Here is an 18,455-nt window from a genome sequence, read left to right as displayed (position 1 = left end):
ACACCCTACTGGGAGGTTTCTCTCGTGTCTCCCTGCAAAGAGATTAGGTCCACCATGACCTAAACGTTATATAACTGAAGTATTTAGGGGGAGGGGGGGGGAGAAGAAATATAACAGGAACTTTTCAAAAAACATGTACGAAAATGGAATTGGATGTGTGGTTGTCAAATTAACTAACTCACAATTAAGAAGTTCACAATTTTGTTACAAACACCTAAAATATTATGCCCCATCACTATTGAACGCTACGAACCGCACATAAATGTCCATTGTAATATTGTCCACTACCAAAATGTCCATTTGAAACGGTTATCAACGTCTTTTCGTTCGCCTCTGTGGTGTAGTGGTTAGTGTGATTAGCTGCCATCGCTGGAGGCCCGGATTCAATTCCGGGCTCTGCTACGAAATTTGGAAAGTGGTACGTGGACTGGAACAGGGTCCACTCAGCTTCGGGAGGTAAACTAAGTAGTGGGAGGGGTTCGATCCCCACCTCAGCCATCGTCGAAGTTGCTTTCCGTTGTTTCCCACTTCTTCTCGAGGCTAATATCGAGATGGTACCTAACTTAAAACCACGGGTGCTTCCTTCCCTCTCCTTTGTCTAACCCATCAAATCTTCCCATCCTCCACAATGCCCCTGTTCAGCATAGCAGATGAGTTCACCTGGGCGAGGCACTGGTCCTCCTTCCCAGTGTAACCGTGAATAAATATCCCATGCTCCAGGACACTGCCCTGTGTTAGCTTAATTTTGTCGGATAACTCCGAGGGTACCATCAGAGATCTTTAACGTGCTAACAACAATGACATACCGGTACTGTAGTATACAGGGTTTTTTGACCGTCCTTCAAAATTCGACTACCTGGATCGGAATCGACCCCATAGACTTGGTTGACTCCTACTATTGATCCACCGAGGCATCTCGGTGGTCGGATTGAATCCTAGCATACTCTGTTCAAATTTTTTAAAAAACTTAAGAAATATCCAGCCCCATTTTTTAAAATATTACAGTAAAAATAATTTTCATTGAACGGTAACTAAATTCTACATCTAGAGGTCGGTGGAGCATCTAGATTAGATTTTGACCAAAGGCTTAGAACCGAATATCCTTCCCGTCCCCACGTGCTGTTCCTGTTGAGAAATTCAAGTTCCTGAAATTCGAACCAGGGACGCTTGGCTATAATATATTCTCGGATATAACTACACATAACAGTCAGAGAAACGTGGAAATGGAAAGTAAACCATTATTTCGCTACACTACTTCGTACACTTCAGTAAGAATTGGAAAAGAAAACCCATTTATTAAGATAATAGGTATGAAAACGCAGTATCAGTTTCGAGGTTCGGAGTTTGTTTTGAGACTTCGGACTCGAAGATTTCGGTTTCGATTTACGAATCGATCAATGATTGATGAGGCTTGAATATGCCTGTGTTGCAAGTGTCCTCTCTTCTTCTTCTGAGGTATGATCACCTGTCTGCGCGGTAAAGGTCATGCAGCTGTGAGGTTACACGGGGTTCGAATCCCACCGTCGGCAGTCTTGAAGATGGTTTGCTGTGGTTTCACATTTTGACACCAGGGAAATACGACGCTAAACAAGTAGCGAATATCCTTCCCGTCTCCACGTGTTGTTCCTGTTGAGAAATCCAAGTTCCTTAACTCAACTCAAGCAATTCAATGTTATAAGCATCCTAGGGATGTGAGCTACGAATTTTAGGTAAATAAAATGTGAGAAAGTCTGAGAATATATTCCTTTATTCTTCTTATTTTTCTACTGCTTTCCCCACACCTGTAGGGTCGCGGGTGTGAACTGTGTCGCACATGTGGATTTGGCCCTCTCTCACGGCCGAATGCCCTTCCTGACGCCAACCCTATATGGAGGGATGTAATCACTATTGCGTGTTTCTGTGGTGGTTGTTAGTGTAATGTGTTGTGTGAATATGAAGAGGAAAGTGTTGGGACAAACACAAGCATCCAGTCCCCGGGCCAGAAGATTTAATCAGAGGCGATTAAAATCCCCGACCCGGCCGGGAATCGAACCCGCGACCCTCTGAACCGAAGGCCTCAACGCTGACCATTCAACCAATGAGTCGGACTAAATATATTCTTTATTGTCCGACTCCATGGCTAAATGGTTAGCGTGCTGGCTTTTCGTCACAGATGTCCCGGGTTCGATTCCCGACAGGGTCGGGAATTTTAACCATAATTGGTTAATTTCGCTGGCACGGGGGCTGGATGTATGCGTCGTCTTCATCATCATTTCATCCTCATCACGACGTGCAGGTCGCCTACGGTGTCAATTCAAAAGATGCACCTGGCGAGCCGAACTTGTCCTCGGACACTCCCGGCACTAAAAGCCATACGCCATTTTTATTGTATTCTTTATTTATTCCTAAAAATTACAATCCTATACTTAATCATCGTTATCCGGTTGATTACATTAGCAGTTTGCCTTTTTCTACCACTACGAGCGCTAATGTGAGTCAACGCATTGTTTCACTTAAGCACCAGTACGAGCGCTAATGTGAGTCATTGCAGAGTTTCACTTAAGCACCACTACGAGCGCTATTGTGAGTCAATGCAGAGTTTCACTTAAGCAGCACTACATGCGCTATTGTGAGTCAATGCAGAGTTTCACTTAAACACCACTACGAGTGCTATTGTGAGTCAATGCAGAGTTTCACTTAAGCACCACCACGAGTGCTAGTGTGAGTCAATGCAGAGTTTCACTTAATCACCACCACGAGCACTATTGTGAGACAATGCAGAGTTTCCTTAAGCTCTTATGACTACATTCGATGCAGACATTTTTTCAAAAAGTCAAAAAACGCCTGGGGGTATTGAACCAAGGAACACATTACAGGAATAATTAAGAATAATTATGAATGATTTGAATAAAAAATAAAACGAGTAAAAATCGCTCAATTTACGTTTTTCGTAGTATGGGGTCCCCTACTTTGTCTGCTAAGAAATGTTTTCAACAGTAAAAAAAAAATAAAAAAAAATTGCATATTTAATCACCCTATCTAAAACTCCTCTCCTTAACCACTCACTGCTCATCGTTAAGAGATGGCGGCTAATGTCGACCAGATGTATGTTTTGCGATAATCAAGTGGAACATTCTCTTTTCGCCTGCTGATAAACCTCGCAAGATAACGCTATGGAATTAGTAAGTTAGGAGGCCTTGCTCGAGATAACATTCTCATGTAATCAACTCAGGTCACGTGACTGTAGTGAACTCTGTTGTCGCTACTCTGAGTGATGCTAATTCTGTGAGAACTTCTCTGACTGCTAAATATAACCTTGACTTGTTAACTTGTGCCGTGCCAGTTCAGTCGTTGCGTAACACGCCGTCATGTTCGTCCGGAATTCTGTGCGCTGTTTGCAGGTGTCGGCGGCATCTTGCCGACAATCACACCCTCAGGGCAAGCACAATGTCGACCTGTCGGGGATATTCCCGCCCATCACCACCCCGTTCAACGCGGACGAGTCGATTGCTTTCGACAAGTTGGCCAGTAACATGAAGGCGTGGGAGAAAATTCCATTCAAAGGTAAGGGACATTACAAAATCATTTATACTGTAATAGTTCCACGTTTTTTTCGAATTTTGGGTAGATTGAGGTTCGAGAGATCCCTCGCATATGTTAACTGTCTGTTGTGTCTTCAGCTATCCGGTTCTCTGACTGAATATTCAGTGCAGTGGCCTTCGTTTTGGACGGTTCAGGGGGGAAGGAGGGGGGTTACGGTTGGCAAAATTTTACTATCCGCTGCCCAGCATTAACACTAGCAGTCGTCACTTGGGCGCGGTATGACAGTCTTCTGTTTATTACTCTCTGAAGACGTGATTTCACTCAACACAAGGCCACCTCCAGTATTCCTTACGGCAGGGACGGCGAACCTAAAACACACGAGCCGGGCTGAGTGGCTCAGACAGTTGAGGCGCTGGCCTTCTGACCCCAACTTGGCAGGTTCGATCCTGGCTCAGTCCGGTGGTATTTGAAGGTGCTCAAATACGTCAGCCTCGTGTCGGTAGATTTACTGGCACGTAAGAGAACTCCTCCGGGACTAAATTCCGGTACCTCGGCGTCTCCTAAAACCGCAAAAGAGTAGTTAGTGGGACATAAAGCAAATACATTATTATTATTAAACCCCACTTTCCACTGGGTGACACGCGAACACGACTTCTGCGGCACACCGTGCTACATACTAACATATTTTAATGTTTTTAACATGTACAAAATAGGTCGGAAATCTAGCAACATGGAATATTTTAATATCATGCTTGAGTAAATAAGTACGTCTCAGTTAATTCTATGGCCACTTTTTTTTTACAAATTGTTTTAGGTTACGTTAAAGCAAAAAACATCCTTATTCTTAAACATTTACCTGTTTAAAAAAAATGCAATTTTCAGTTATGTTGAAAAATAAAAGTATGGAACATTCAGTCGAATGGATTTATGTGTAATGCAAACAAATACCTAAATAAAATGAAATGGCGCCTCACGAGGTGTAGGTCTTTTGATTTGACTCCCGTAGGTGATCTGCGCGTCGTGATGAGGATGAAATGATGTTGAAGACGACAAAAAACAGTCCTCATGTCATTAATAGTTAAAATTCCTGACCCTACCGGGAATCGAACTCAGGACTCCTATGACCAAAGGCCAGCACTATGGAGCCGATACTAATACCTAAATGAAGTCAGATGATGGGTTTCACGGTGATTTTAAAGGTAAACAACCGATGGCACATTAGACACTAAAATGTAATAAACAAGACAATGTAATAAACAAGACACGCTAATTAGAAATGGTTTGCCATCCCTGCCCTAGGGCAACAGCAGCGCATTCTATGTTCGATAGTGGCGAAAAGCTGATTTAATGAAGCGTGCTAGATAGTGACAAAGCCATTGCTGTGGAATGGTTAGGCCCGCCTAGCAACAAAACCATTGGTCTGTTGCCTTCGTATCGGGCAAGTTGGCCGTGCGGTTAGGGGCGCGCGGCTGTGAGCTTGTATCCGGGAGATAGTGGGTTCGAACCCCACTGTCGGCAGCTCTGGAGATGGTTTTCCGTGGTTTCCCATTTCCCACCAGGCAAATGCTGGGACTTTATCTTAATTAAGGCCACGGCCACTTCCCAGTCCTAGGCCTTTCCTATCCTTTCGTCGCCATAAGACCTATGTGTCGGTGCGACGTAAAGCCAACTGCAATAAAAAAATGTTGCCCTCAGGTGGCTCTTTCCTAAGGCTGCGGTACATTCTGTCCACACGGCAAGAGAAAAAATGGCATTCAGTACCTGCGCGGTGTATTTGCTTGCTTCCAAGCTGCCTTTCTTCCTTCTGCATCTATCGGCATCTTCCGCTGAGGTTATAGTGCAACATATTATCTCACAAGGGAACGAAAATATAGGGCCTATTTTGTTTATTCATTTTGACACCAATATGTGTTTGCCAAAGGATACAGAATAGATAACAACTTGTTTGAAAATAATTTAATTGTTGACTTCGTAACAAAAATCAGTGAAGTTAAGAATACGGATATTGTTAATGTTGCCGGAAGAATTTAAGTAACTGTATGCTTTCCATACAAATGGTTCCGCATTATTACCACCGAAAATTTTATAATTGTGGTAACAATTTCGGCTTGCAAATTTCGGTCCAGACTGTACGTTTGCTGCCACTCGACAAAATTTCTTGGGATGGTCCCTCTAGCATCCAGAAGCAATCCTGTTACCCATATGTTCCTGACATTATAGGCTCGCTGGAAGTAGGTATTGTTGGCATATGCATATATCATGTTTTTCTTGATCTACGTCATCTGGCTGGGAAAGAGAGTTTTCAAATTCTAATCATAGGGCCAATTATTTCTGCTTGTTTGTTTTCTCTGGTTGATGGCAATAATAACATTACGACTGTTACTTCCACCTTCTGCTAAACAATGGACTTCCTCTTGAAACACAAGGTTTTTCTTCTTTACTACTCGCTAACAGTGCTATGACGCTTAATTTGTAGTAACCAAAGGGAATAGAATAGACATGAAACTCAACAATAAATTACGGTGCCAAGCCAGAAGGCGCTAGTAGTTTGTCCGCAATCAGAGATAGCGCCACAGTGCGCAATACATCGGGCGTAGTGACGCACATCCGATTATGCTTACCGCAGCTCCTCCCTCCCCCTCCTTTTCCATGACCATCGCCCATCAACACTAGTCCGACGATTATAAAGTAGTTCTACTATTTCTATTCCCAATACATTATAATTCATATATTTTCAAGTACTTACTATGTTGTAAATAATGATCTGATACCCCTAGTTCTTACACCATACTATGCTATTGAGAACATAACCTCACACCTCAAAGCAACTTTAACTTGAAATGAGTGATTGACACATTAACACAAAGCTGATATTATGACAAATAAGAAATCCCTTCAAAAGCAAGAGAGCAGAGCACAGCAGATGTAAGATAATGGGGTATCATATCAATATCCAAGTACCACATGCATTAAGAATTAAATGCACTGACACAGGAAATATATAGATATACATGATTACAGAATAATTCAACTTCCAGCCCCTGAGGTGTGCTCAAACAGGAAATATAGGATTTCAGGACTGGTAAAGAATTATACAAACAAAATAAGGAGACAGACATTTATTATTACTTCTATCAAACACACAGAGAGGAAAAGTGACCAGCAATGTATAAAAAAATATTAAGTTCAAGAATCACATTAACAACTCTAACATTAAGCAATGAAAAAATTCCACAATAAATGTAGAAGACAAGTGGAATAGAAGCCTACCTGTAAGTGCAGTTTCATTCAGTAGGTATGTTTATAAGCATATTTAGGTGAATTTTGTGATAAGTTGTAAACAATATCTTGAACATACGAGGGACGTACTATATTGTTTTGCACTTTATTTTTGTACGTCCGGGTATGGTTCACATTTCACTTTTGAAGGTGGTGACGTGTAACTAGTGTCTTGTTCCGACGTTTGGTAGCAGCACACGCACAGGGGCCAACGAATGCACTCCTCATAGCCATTTCATAACAATACTGTCAGCATAGGAGCAGAAAACATGGAAAGCAACCGTCAGGGACAGCGCTATACGACTTGGTGCCTATGAAAAGAAGGCGTGACCACTGCAGAAATTCGTCGGCGCTTGGCGACAGTCTGTGGAGAACATGCGACGTCACGGAAAACAATTTATAACTGGGTGTAAGGTTGGAAACAGTGCGCACATCAGTGGACAAGGGAACCAGTTCTAAAAGGAATGTGAAAATGTCAACACCAGCCAATATTGCCCGGGTCGAACAGGCCATCCAAGGAAACAAATGCATCACATTTACGGAAATGGAGGCAGCCACGGGAATTAGCCGAAACACCCTGCAGCGGATCGCGCACGGCCACTTACAGTTGAGGAAGGTGTCATCCACGTGCGTGCCTAGACTCTTGTCTGCAGACGAAAAGCAGAGGGGTGTGCACGTGTGCAGAGAACTTTTGCAACGCCATGATCAACAACCAGCTGACTTCATGGTTGGGCTTGTGACTGGTGATGAGACATGGCTCCATTACCATGAGCCACAAACGAAACAACAATCGATGCACGGTGCTGCCACATCCACCATACGCTCCCGACTTGGCACCAAGTGATTATCACCCGTTCGGGAACATGAAGAAACCTCCGCGTGGTCGCCGCTTTGTGGATTTTGCTTCCATACCTTTCCCTACACATCTAATACCATAAGTAAAACAGTAATTACAGTCATAAATACCAGAGGATGTCTTTGAGGATGTCTGTTATTGCACAATTCACCAAAAAAAATTTGGTTCTCAAGCTAAACTTACTCTCTCCTCTTCTACAACACTGAGACACATTGGATTCTTACAATTCATACACAAACATGAAGCACTAATAGCCTGTGACAACAATTTCAGATCAACCAGTCTATATCCAAAGGTAGAAAATTGTCACTTTCAACTTGTACCTGGTCACAAAAATCAGAGCAAAGTTTCCGAAACCCTTAAAAAATGTAGTTAGTGGGACGTAAAGTCAATAACATTATTATTTCGGGTGTACTTCCCATTCATTGGGTGGTGAAGAAATTGTCCACCACTTCAAAACTAAGGCAAAAAGTTATGTTTCACAGTTCTCATGAGAGCGAATAAATCGAGGAATTTCGCACCTTAATTTATTTTGAGACATTCAAAATGATGTTAGAAATATCATTTTAACAGTTTTATCATGTATTTTCATCTATCCAGCGAAGTGAAATCTAAGAGAAAACGTTATTTAACGAATTGAAATGTCTAAATAATCAGCTTGTTGGTCTCTTTTCTAGTAGAATATATGTGATTTTAGTTGATTATATGTGGTGCGTACTTGTTGACGAAGCGTTTTCATACGTGTAAAAGTGATTTTCCGTACGATGTTACATTTATCATATTAAATTACCGCCGTTTATATAATACTAGCTGATGTACCTGTGCTTCGCTACGGAATTCTACATTGTATACAGAATTCTATGTTAAGTAGTGTACACCTTGTGAGCAAGATCGTATTATATTGCATAGCAACGTCACCCTAGAAACGCGACGGGGAAGTCACCAAACGTCTTTTCTCATATGAAGACTGGGTTAGGGAATTTTCATTGTGATGGTAGGTCTGCTTGCCTGGTGCCTACTCTGTCACAATCAGGTTGGGGAGTTTTTATTATAATGGCAGACACTCACTCTCCACCTGCTTTTTTTTACATTCTCAGAAAGACTGCCTTAGTGGTTTTCCCAAGTGAAATGAACATAGGTCATTACAATGACGTCAGTAGGAATGGCGCGATTAAAAGCAATATGAAATACTCGATCAAATGAAAAACAACACATTTTCTCACTTTTAACGAACAGTACTACGCTGCCGATCTAACAGTCCAAAGTTCCAGAGCTAGAATGGCCAAGCCGCACAGCCTTGATCCGTGAACACTCTTCGTCGTTTTTCGTTCCGGGGGGCGGGGGGATCGAATAGCGGGGTGTCCCAGGAGGACAGATCTATGCTCTTTTGCTAATCTCTTTCCTAGGAGTACCCGATGAGTCGGAAAATCTCATTTCACTACACTGGTGGCGGAAAAATCTATCTGACTTGGAGGCAAATTTTTGCTCCAAGCCAGAGGAGAAAACCCCTCTTCACTGCTAATTTCGAACAAAATGAATGTAGAATTTAATAAAAGTGAAGAGGAAGACGCTTTTCTTAAGTGACGTCTCTTTTCAGGGTTGAATTTTGAATTATTAGTGAATTGTAGTGCAGTAATAATAGGCTTAAATTGGAATTCTAGATCAGGTCATACTACTATTACTAAGTGAGCCTCTGCCAAATCTGCACACTGCTCATTCAAAACAGCACGTCAGAGTAGGGAGTGAATAGCTGGAATACTGATGAACCAGTGTGTTACGTACCAGCAATATCAGACAATTTATGAACCAGAGGAATGGCTTGCTAAAGAAAACAGTTTTTTAACTCCCCAGCTCTTTCCCGCCAATATTGAGTCAGGCTGTTATACTCGGTACGCAACACTAATCCCATCTATCAGAGTTGAGGGCACGATAAGAGGCAAAGAACATCACAGCAAACAATGGTCAATGTATTGTTATTGTTGATCAATGTTATGCGCTTTCTATATTGTAGGCCTTCGCATTTAGTTTTCTTCCGCCTTTGAAATATTACTCTTATCACAGTCGGTACGGTAAAACTGAATAAAACATAAAATGATCGGAAAGTGTATTCTCTATAACTTTTGTTATGTAGTACTTTTCTATAGGAGCAATAACGAAGGTATTTAAAAATTACATTTTAGGCGCCTACCCCTAAACTACCATTTTACCCGGGTTCAGTAAAATTGTTTATAGCTTAGACTACAGTTCTTTCTTCCCCGACTCTATATACCGATTTTCATTAAATTCTGTTCACCCATTTTCTCGTGGCTCGGCGTTGATGTGGACTTAGCAACAAAAATCGAAATTCATGAATATCAGTGTTATCATAGCCGGTACGGTAAAATTGTATAAGACATAAATGATCGGAAATGTAATTCTATGTAACTTTAGTTATGTAGTATTTATCGACAGGACCACTCAAAATATAAATATTTTAGAATTGAATTTTAGGCCTTCCCCTAAACTACCATTTCACTCAGCGTGAATAAAATTATTTATAGCCTAGATTGTAGTGGCTCATCCCCCGACTTTACATACCGATTTTCATTAAATTCTCTTCAGCCGTTTTCAAGTGATGCGTGTACAGACAGACAGACAGACAGACAGACAGACAGACAGACAGACAGACAGACAGACAGACAGACAGACAGACAGACAGACAGACAGACAGACAGATACGGAAAAGAAAAAAGTGTGTTTCCTTGTTACTGTGGACATGAACGATACAGAAATACAATTTTTTTCAAATTCTGAGCAATGTACAGACAAAACTCTTATTTTATGTATATAGATGTACGTGATATTTTCCTGGTAGCCAATACCAGCAGTCCGGCTACTTCAGCCGCCATGTCTTTTTTAATATTACGGTCTGAGGATTGGAGTCGGTCTTGAACAATATTATATCGATAATGCTTGTCGTTATATAACTAATTCTTTGTTAGAAGGGCGCATTGATTGAGGTTAGAGTTGAATACTTCACTTCGAGGAAAACTGCCTTTAATTATTAAAATCGCTCATTTCACGTCCACTTACCTGCCATCTACAGAACATCTACACGTTGTGAATTACCTCCAGCGCCATCTAAAAATAGGGACTGTAACTACCTGAAGCTAGCTACAGATTAGAACAAAAATCCCCATTAGACTTTCATCTGGGTGGTATATAGTAACTCTTTCTGAGGGCAGCTTTCGAACATAGACTGTGCTCGTAGAACGTCCAGGTAGAGTGCACACTGGGGTCACTTTTGTCGAATTTTCTACATGTCTCTCCATTCCAAGGATGACAGCTTGCCTACTCCTTTAATCACAGAATCTGTCGTATCTTGGATCTGTCATCAGTACGGTACTTATCTGCAGCTCTACAAGAGCAGCAGTGATTACTGATGGGTTTATAATCTCTGAAAGCATTAACATGAGGATCGTTCGTGATTTCAAGTTTATGATTGATATGTAATTGTTGGATAACACGTTGCGCGAAATATAGATAAGCCTTTATATTTATTGCTTGTGTACAACATACTGTTAGGTGTGTCACCTGGTTGCTGAAGAAATTCTTTCACAGCACTCTTGATTAGAATGACTGTTTTTATTAAAAATTTCTTGGGAATTTTCTCTCTAGGTGCCGATTGAAAAGGATATGTTAAAGCGGGGCCTATGAACACGATTGAAAAAACCTAAAGAGCTTAAATATTTTCAACATTTGCAATCTATGAAATTAAATTATGGTTTCCTTCTGGGAACTTAATTTTTGATACTTTTTAGTTGTTCCAAAGTTTGGTGTTCACTGAATATTAGTGTGTTATTGAAGGACGTACCCAGATATTTAACTTCTTCATCACCGCCTATACTTGTGATATTGACATAGATTGTTGGAATTTTATTACGGACTAGCTGTTACCTGTGGCTTCGCTCGCGTGGATTTCTTAATTTGATAAAGGTAATCGTTCCTCGGTATTGTACTAAGATATTATCTGAAAATTCCTAAAGTATAAAAACTCGCCGAACAATTGAGTTTCATTTACCCCAGATCCTCTCTGAAAACCACGTTTGTGGTATTGCCTTCTGGGGCTAAGATGACCAGGCTACTCGCAAAGCTAACTCTGGGACATATGATATAGAACCGTACATGTGAGAAACAGCCCTCTCTCAAGTCGAAAAAAAAGAGCTTGTTCCTTTATTTTTAAAGGAGATTTCAAATATCTATTTGCTTGCCTGTAACATCTTCAATTTTTGAGATATAAGTATCTGCATAAAAAATATACAACTCCTTTATCAGTCCTTCTTCCCGTCCTCATCTAGGCGGGTTTTGTGAAAAGAAAAAAAATACATGTACTTTATTTTTAAAGGAGATTCCAAATAACAATTTTCACGCCTGTTACATATTCATTGTTTGAGATATAAGTACCCCCATTAAAGGATTCAACTCATTTTTCAAGCTTATTACCCCCTCCCCTTATTTTTTCCGAAAACAAAATGCGTAATTCTTTGCTTTTAATGGAGATTCCATGGAGATTTTTACGTCTGTTACGTGTTCAGATTTTGAAATAAACTCATTTTAAAAATTCACCCCATTTTTCAATTGTTTTCTCCCCCCCTTAAGTGGATTTTCCAAAAAGAACAACAAAATACGTGTTTATTTTTAGAGTAGATTCCATGTAGCAATTTTCACGTCTGTAACATCTTCACTTTTTGATAAATAAGCATCGTACAAAAAAGAATTCCACCACTTTTTTCCACTTTTACCCCCTTAAGTGGATTTTCCAAAAGCAAAAAAAAAAACATCGTGTTTCTTTATTTTTAAAGGAGATTCCAAATACCAATTTTCACGTCTTTAAACTGTTAAATTTGTGAGATGTAGGTGTACTCATTTTAAAAATTCACTCCCCTGATCATCCTCTTAGCGATGGAATATCTAAAAATCGTCCCTTAGTGAACACCTACACTGTAATATAAACGCATTCCCAAAGTTTCATATCTTTATGTCCAGTAGTTTTGGCTCGGCGATGATCAGTCAGTCAGTCAGTCAGTCAGCCAGTCAGTCAGGGCATGTTATTTGACATACATAGATTAATTTCCAATGGCGGTTCGTGACATTTTACCCCACCCCAACGGCCCAGTTTTCACTGACCAGCACCACGATAATTGTAGATGGAATATAATAATAATAATAATAATAATAATAATAATAATAATAATAATAATAATAATAATCCGATGACACTGGCTAAATAGGCAGAACAATAACTTAGCAAAAATCAGATATTATCGCGAAATGGAAAAAAGTAAAACTTAAAGCATCGCAAATCTGGAAGCATTATAACATACAAACCCTTAAAACATCGACAAAAATCATATACTTATGTTCACAAAATCGCAAAATTCATGATTCGATATACTATTCAGGTAGAAGTTCAAAAAACATTGGCTAATACAACACAACACATGCAGGGAAAACGAAGGGGTTCATGTATCTAACTTGTAAGTGCGAAGACAGCAGAGCGAACACCACCAACAAGAATACTCAACAACTGAAACCGAAAAACAATTCCAGTAGATCACAAAATATCAGCAGAGCGCCTGGGCGGGTTCTAAAACACCTTGTCAGCACTTTTTGTGCTTAGTCAGAACCCGAGGTCATTGGCCCCTAATAGTATACCTAAGCGGGTTCCGACCGCGAGGTCGTTGAACCCTAGTATAGCAGTAGTACAATGCCGATTCGCGGATTTTGCATAAGAGAGCGAGCCTAACCTCACCGACGCCATCTTGGAGGGGTCTAACCTCACTTTTACGGCCAGTTGCCATTCCCGACGAGGATTTTGCATAAGAGAGCAAGCCTAACCTCACAGTCACCATCTTGGAGGGGCCTACCTTCACTTTTACGCCAGTTGCCATTCCCGACGAGGATTTTGCATAACAGAGCTAGCCTAACCTCACAGACGCCATCTTGGTGGGGCCTAACCTCATTTTAACGGCTAGATGTTCTTTCCGACGCTATCTTGAGTAGAAGGGCAATGCGGCTTCTCGCGACGCCATCTTGAGTAGTAGGGCAATGGGGATTCGCATAAGAGAGCATACCTAACCTCATGGATGGGCCTAACCACACACAACATAGTTTTACGGTCATATGCCCTTACCGACGCCATCTTGAGTAGTAGGGCAATATGGCTTCTCGCGACGCCATCTTGCGTAGTAGGGCAATGGGAATTCGCATAAGAGAGCATGCCTAACCTCATGGATGGGGCCTAACTACACACCAGCTTGTTTTACGGTCAGATGCCCTTCCGGACGCCATCTTGAGTTGTAGGGCAATGGGTATTCTCGCGACGCCATCTTCAGTAGTTCGGCATTGTGGATTCGCTTAAGAGAGCAAGCCTAAAATCATGGAGGGGCTTAACGTCACTTTTACGGCTAGATGTCCTTCCTGACGCATCTTGTGTAGTAGGGCAATGGAAATTCGCGGATTTTGCCGCCGCCATCTTGAGTAGTAGGGCAATGGGATTCGAATAAGAGAGCACATGTAACCTCATGGAGAGACCTAACTACATAGGCCTATTTTTACGGTCAGATGCCCTTCCCGACGCCATTTTGGAGGGGCCTAACTACACAGGGCACAGTTTTACTATCAGATGATTTTTCCGTCGCCTTTTTGATCCTCCCACCAGAGGGAGCACATATGACCTAACCTAGTTTTATGGCCAGATGCCCTTCCAGACGTCATCTTGGAGGGGCCTAACTACATAGGGCCCTGTTTTATGGACAGATGCCCCTCCTGACGCCATCCTGGAGGGGACTAACTACACATGGCTTAGAGGCTCAGTTTTATGGTTATATATCCTATCCGCCCGCCACTTCGGAGTGGCCTAACTATACAGTCGCTATCTTGGGCCCAGTTTTACGGTCAGATGCCCTTACCGTTGCTATTTTGGAGGGTGTCTAACTAAACAGTCGCCATCTGTGATTTTAAAAGAGGTCAGCTTAAGGCTTTATGTCTCAATACGACAGACTACTTAGTTGTGCACCTGTGTTATCGAGTGGTCTGCTTATGGTTTTCCGTCTCTATCCGACAGACAAGTAACGTGACGTCACAGTCATATCCTTGTGTACCACACACAGACGCCATTTTGAAGGGGCCTATCCTTATAGACACTATTTTGGTGTGGTCTGGCCCAGTTTTACTCTGCTTAAAGCTTTACGTCTCCATGTGACGAAAACAACGTGACGTTACTGCGTGAGTGATTTTAAAAGAGCTCAGCTGATGGCTTTATGTCTCCATCCGACAGACTGTCCTCGACGGGACTGGGCACGTGCCATACTAAGATTATTCTGTTTTTAACATGCAGCGATGACGTCGACATGGTTATGCATGTTTAGACTTGTTCGTTATCAAGGTCACTTTCTAGTTATCTCAAGCCTTTATAGATGGTATGAGTGTGAATATTTTGGATAGGTGTAAGGAGGCAAAGGGAATGCAAGAAGGCTCCTCCCGCACCCCTCACACTTGTTAAACTCTAGGAACCTACTGAGGGCTCCCCTGCCAGCACCCCGCCACCTATGAGAAAACATTGTGCTTGCTGAACGGATGCCATGGCCAGACAACCTTTGCCATATCTTTGAAAATAGAAAAGCGAAACGTTTACAGCCATAACAATAAAAATAGCATTGTATAACTGAATGGCACACGACCATGAGTTAGACTTTGCTACATTTGCACATGCCTTTATGTAATCAGTTACAGAGTGAAATTATGTTACGCGTTTCATAAAGGCGGTGGGGTGGCGCCCAAAAGCCCTACATGCACGAACCGCCACTGTTAATTTCCCAGTTTGGATGATAATAGCTCTACATTTGGTTATATTAATTTCTAGGCACATCTCTTGTAGCATACTGATGGTGCTTGTGACCATGATCGAGGCTGCTTCTTTGTCATTTCAAGCAATTGCCATATCATGAGCGAGACATAATGCATTTACTAGATCTGTATGGGGTTGGTTTGAGACCATAAGCTTCAGCACCTTTTTCTTGAGTGATGTCATTAGGCATGTGCCTGACAAAATGAAATGGCGTATGGCTTTTAGTGCCGGGACTGTCCGAGACAAGTTATCCGACTCATTGGCTGAATGATCAGCGTTGAGGCTCGTTGAGGGTTCGATTACCTGCCGGGTCGGGGATTTTAATCGCCTCTGATTAATTCTTCTGGTTCGGGGACTGAGTGATTGTGTTTGTCCCAAAAATTTCCTCTTCATAATCAGAACCACCACAGAAACACGCATTAGCGATTACATCCCGCCATATAAGGTTGGCGTCAGGAAGGGCATCTGACCGTAAAACTGGGCCGACAACTCCACATGCGCGACACAGTTCGCTCCCGCGACCCCACAGGTATGGGAAAAACGTTAGAAGAAAAAGACTGTCCTAGGACAAGTTCGGCTCGCCAGATGCAGATCTTTTGATTTGACACCCGGAGGCGACTTACGCGTCATGGTGGGGATGAAATAATGGTGAAGACGACACATATACTCAACTCCCGTGCCAGAGGAATTAACCAAGTATGGTTAAAATTCCCGACCTTGCCACGAATCGAACCCGGGATTTCTGTGACCAAAGGACAGCACGCTAACCATTTCACCATGGAACCGCACGGTTTGTGGTTAGTACCCCAGTTAAATAAAAGTGATTTTGGATCTCCTTGCATCTCTATTCAGTCTGGACTAAAAATGTTTTTATTTTTTATTTACAATTTGCTTTACGTCGCACCGACAGAGATGGGTCTTATGGGGATTGGAATGGTCTATGAGTGGCAAGGAAGCAACCGTGGCCTTAATTTATTAAGGTACAGCCCCAGTGTTTGCCTAATGTTAAAATGGTAAATCACGGAAAACCATCTTCAGAGCTTCCGAATGCAAGCTGACAGTTACGTGACTCAAGCCGCTCGATACAAGACACAAAATTGTTAATATGTAAGTTCTTCTTCTTAACCTGCTTACCCTCCAGGGTTGGTTTTCCCTCGGCCTCAGCAGAAATCCCACCTCTACCGCCTCAAGGACAGTGTCCTGTAACCTGAGACTTTGGGTCAGGGGATACAACTGGGGAGAAGGACCAGTACCCCTCCCAGTCATTCTCACATGCTATGCTGAACAGGGGCGTTATGGAGGGATGGGAAGATTGGAAGGGATAGACAAGGAAGAGGAAAGGAAGCGGCCGTGGCCTTAAGCTAGGTACCATCCCAGCATTTGCCTGGAGGAGAAGTGGGAAATCACGGAAAACCACTTCCAGGATGGCTAAGGTGGAAATCGAACACATCTCTACTCAGTTGGCCTCCCTAGTCTGAGTGAACGCTGTTCCAGCCCTTGTACACTTTTTAAATTTCGTGGCAGAGACGGGAATCGAAACCGGGCCTCCGGGGCTGGCAGCTAATCATGCTAACCACTACACCACAGAGGCGGACTGTTTGTATGTTGTCGTTCCAAATAAGACTCTGTACTGTGAAATGGCTTTATAAATTTCGACTATTATACACCGTCAAAGGTCCTCTGTTAGATTCTGTAGCAGGACCGGAGGTTTTCTTTGGCTCGGGGATCGGGTGTTTATTCACGGCCCGATTGGTGGCCGTGATTGTTAAGGCGCTTGGCACCGTGGTGAGTCCCGCTGGTGAAAAAAGGGGTCACCAACAGAATGTTGGTCGACAGGGTACGAGAGGTGGAGGTATACAATTTATCGTCACTAGATTGCGTGGAAAAAGCCTGGATTGAATTCCAAACCTCTCCGCAGTGTTCAGATGGAGCGAGGGCTCATGCCGCTGCTGATGGTGATTCGTCAGTCGGATGGAGACGTTAAGCCTGGAGCAGACTCCTTAATGTTGCTCGACAGGAGTAGGCTATGTGGTGACATAAGGTTTCACCGTCTCTCTACCTTGTCATCATGATCACCACCACCACCCACCAAGACATTCAACGTAATCGAAAGTTAAATACTCCCGGTGATATGCCCGTTCTACCCAAACACTAAAAGCGTCCTAACATTTTTCTTTTCATGTACGCGCTGTCGAGGAACGTAATTCTACGTTAATTATGTACGCAACAGTTCGTCTAATGATGTTTGTATACTTGAAATTTTGGAAGAAGCAAGTTCTTGATATTCCCTGACAGAGAATTCCATAGCTTTGCGAGGAAGTAATTTCTTAAGAAAAGAAATTTGTCGACTTCAAACATGGATATAGGAATTATAAATACGTTTTGAAGACTTCCGTCTGGAGTATTGCCTTGTATATCGCCCATGGCCGTCAAATAGAAAGACCTGCACCAGGCCTCTACAGAGGCAACACCATATCACATCACATTTACACACCACCAACCACTACAGAAACACTAATAGCTCAATACAACTTTGTACATGGGCGTGGTGTCAGCAAGGCCAGCCACAAAACAGGGCCAAATTCACACGTGTGACACCTCCAGGGTGTGGGTCCGGCTCCATGGCTAAATGGTTAGCGTGTTGATAGTCATGATATTCTTTCTCCCTTTCGGCTTTTTACAGTAAAATAATGAGGATTAGGGATGTTCTTTTCTATCTTAATCTGTTTACCCTCCAGGTTTGGTTTTTCCCTCGGACTCAGCGAGGGATCCCACCTCTACCGCCTCAAGGGCAGTGTCCTTTAGCGTGAGACATTGGGTCGGAGGATACAACTTTGGAGAATGACCAGTACCTCGCACACGCGGCCTCACCTGCTATGCTGAACAGAGGCCTTGTGGGGGGATAGGAAG

At 42.4% G+C, this 18,455-nt stretch overlaps 1 protein-coding gene across 1 annotated transcript in view; it reads left to right on the top strand.

Annotated features, from left to right (window-relative positions):
- The first annotated feature begins 3,262 nt into the window (after nucleotides 1-3,262).
- The window catches only part of LOC136876896 (4-hydroxy-2-oxoglutarate aldolase, mitochondrial), a 281,174-nt gene continuing 265,981 nt past the window's right edge, over nucleotides 3,263-18,455 (top strand). The window contains exon 1 of the mRNA XM_068228481.1: nucleotides 3,263-3,543. Within this exon, the coding sequence (XP_068084582.1) occupies nucleotides 3,348-3,543 (196 nt within the window). The 5' untranslated portion in view covers nucleotides 3,263-3,347. The remainder of the gene's footprint in view (nucleotides 3,544-18,455) is intronic.

The sequence above is a fragment of the Anabrus simplex genome, chromosome 7, assembly GCF_040414725.1.
Source record: "Anabrus simplex isolate iqAnaSimp1 chromosome 7, ASM4041472v1, whole genome shotgun sequence".
In the NCBI taxonomy this organism is placed as follows: Eukaryota; Metazoa; Arthropoda; class Insecta; order Orthoptera; family Tettigoniidae; genus Anabrus; species Anabrus simplex.
This window is presented reverse-complemented; position numbering and strand designations above follow the sequence as displayed.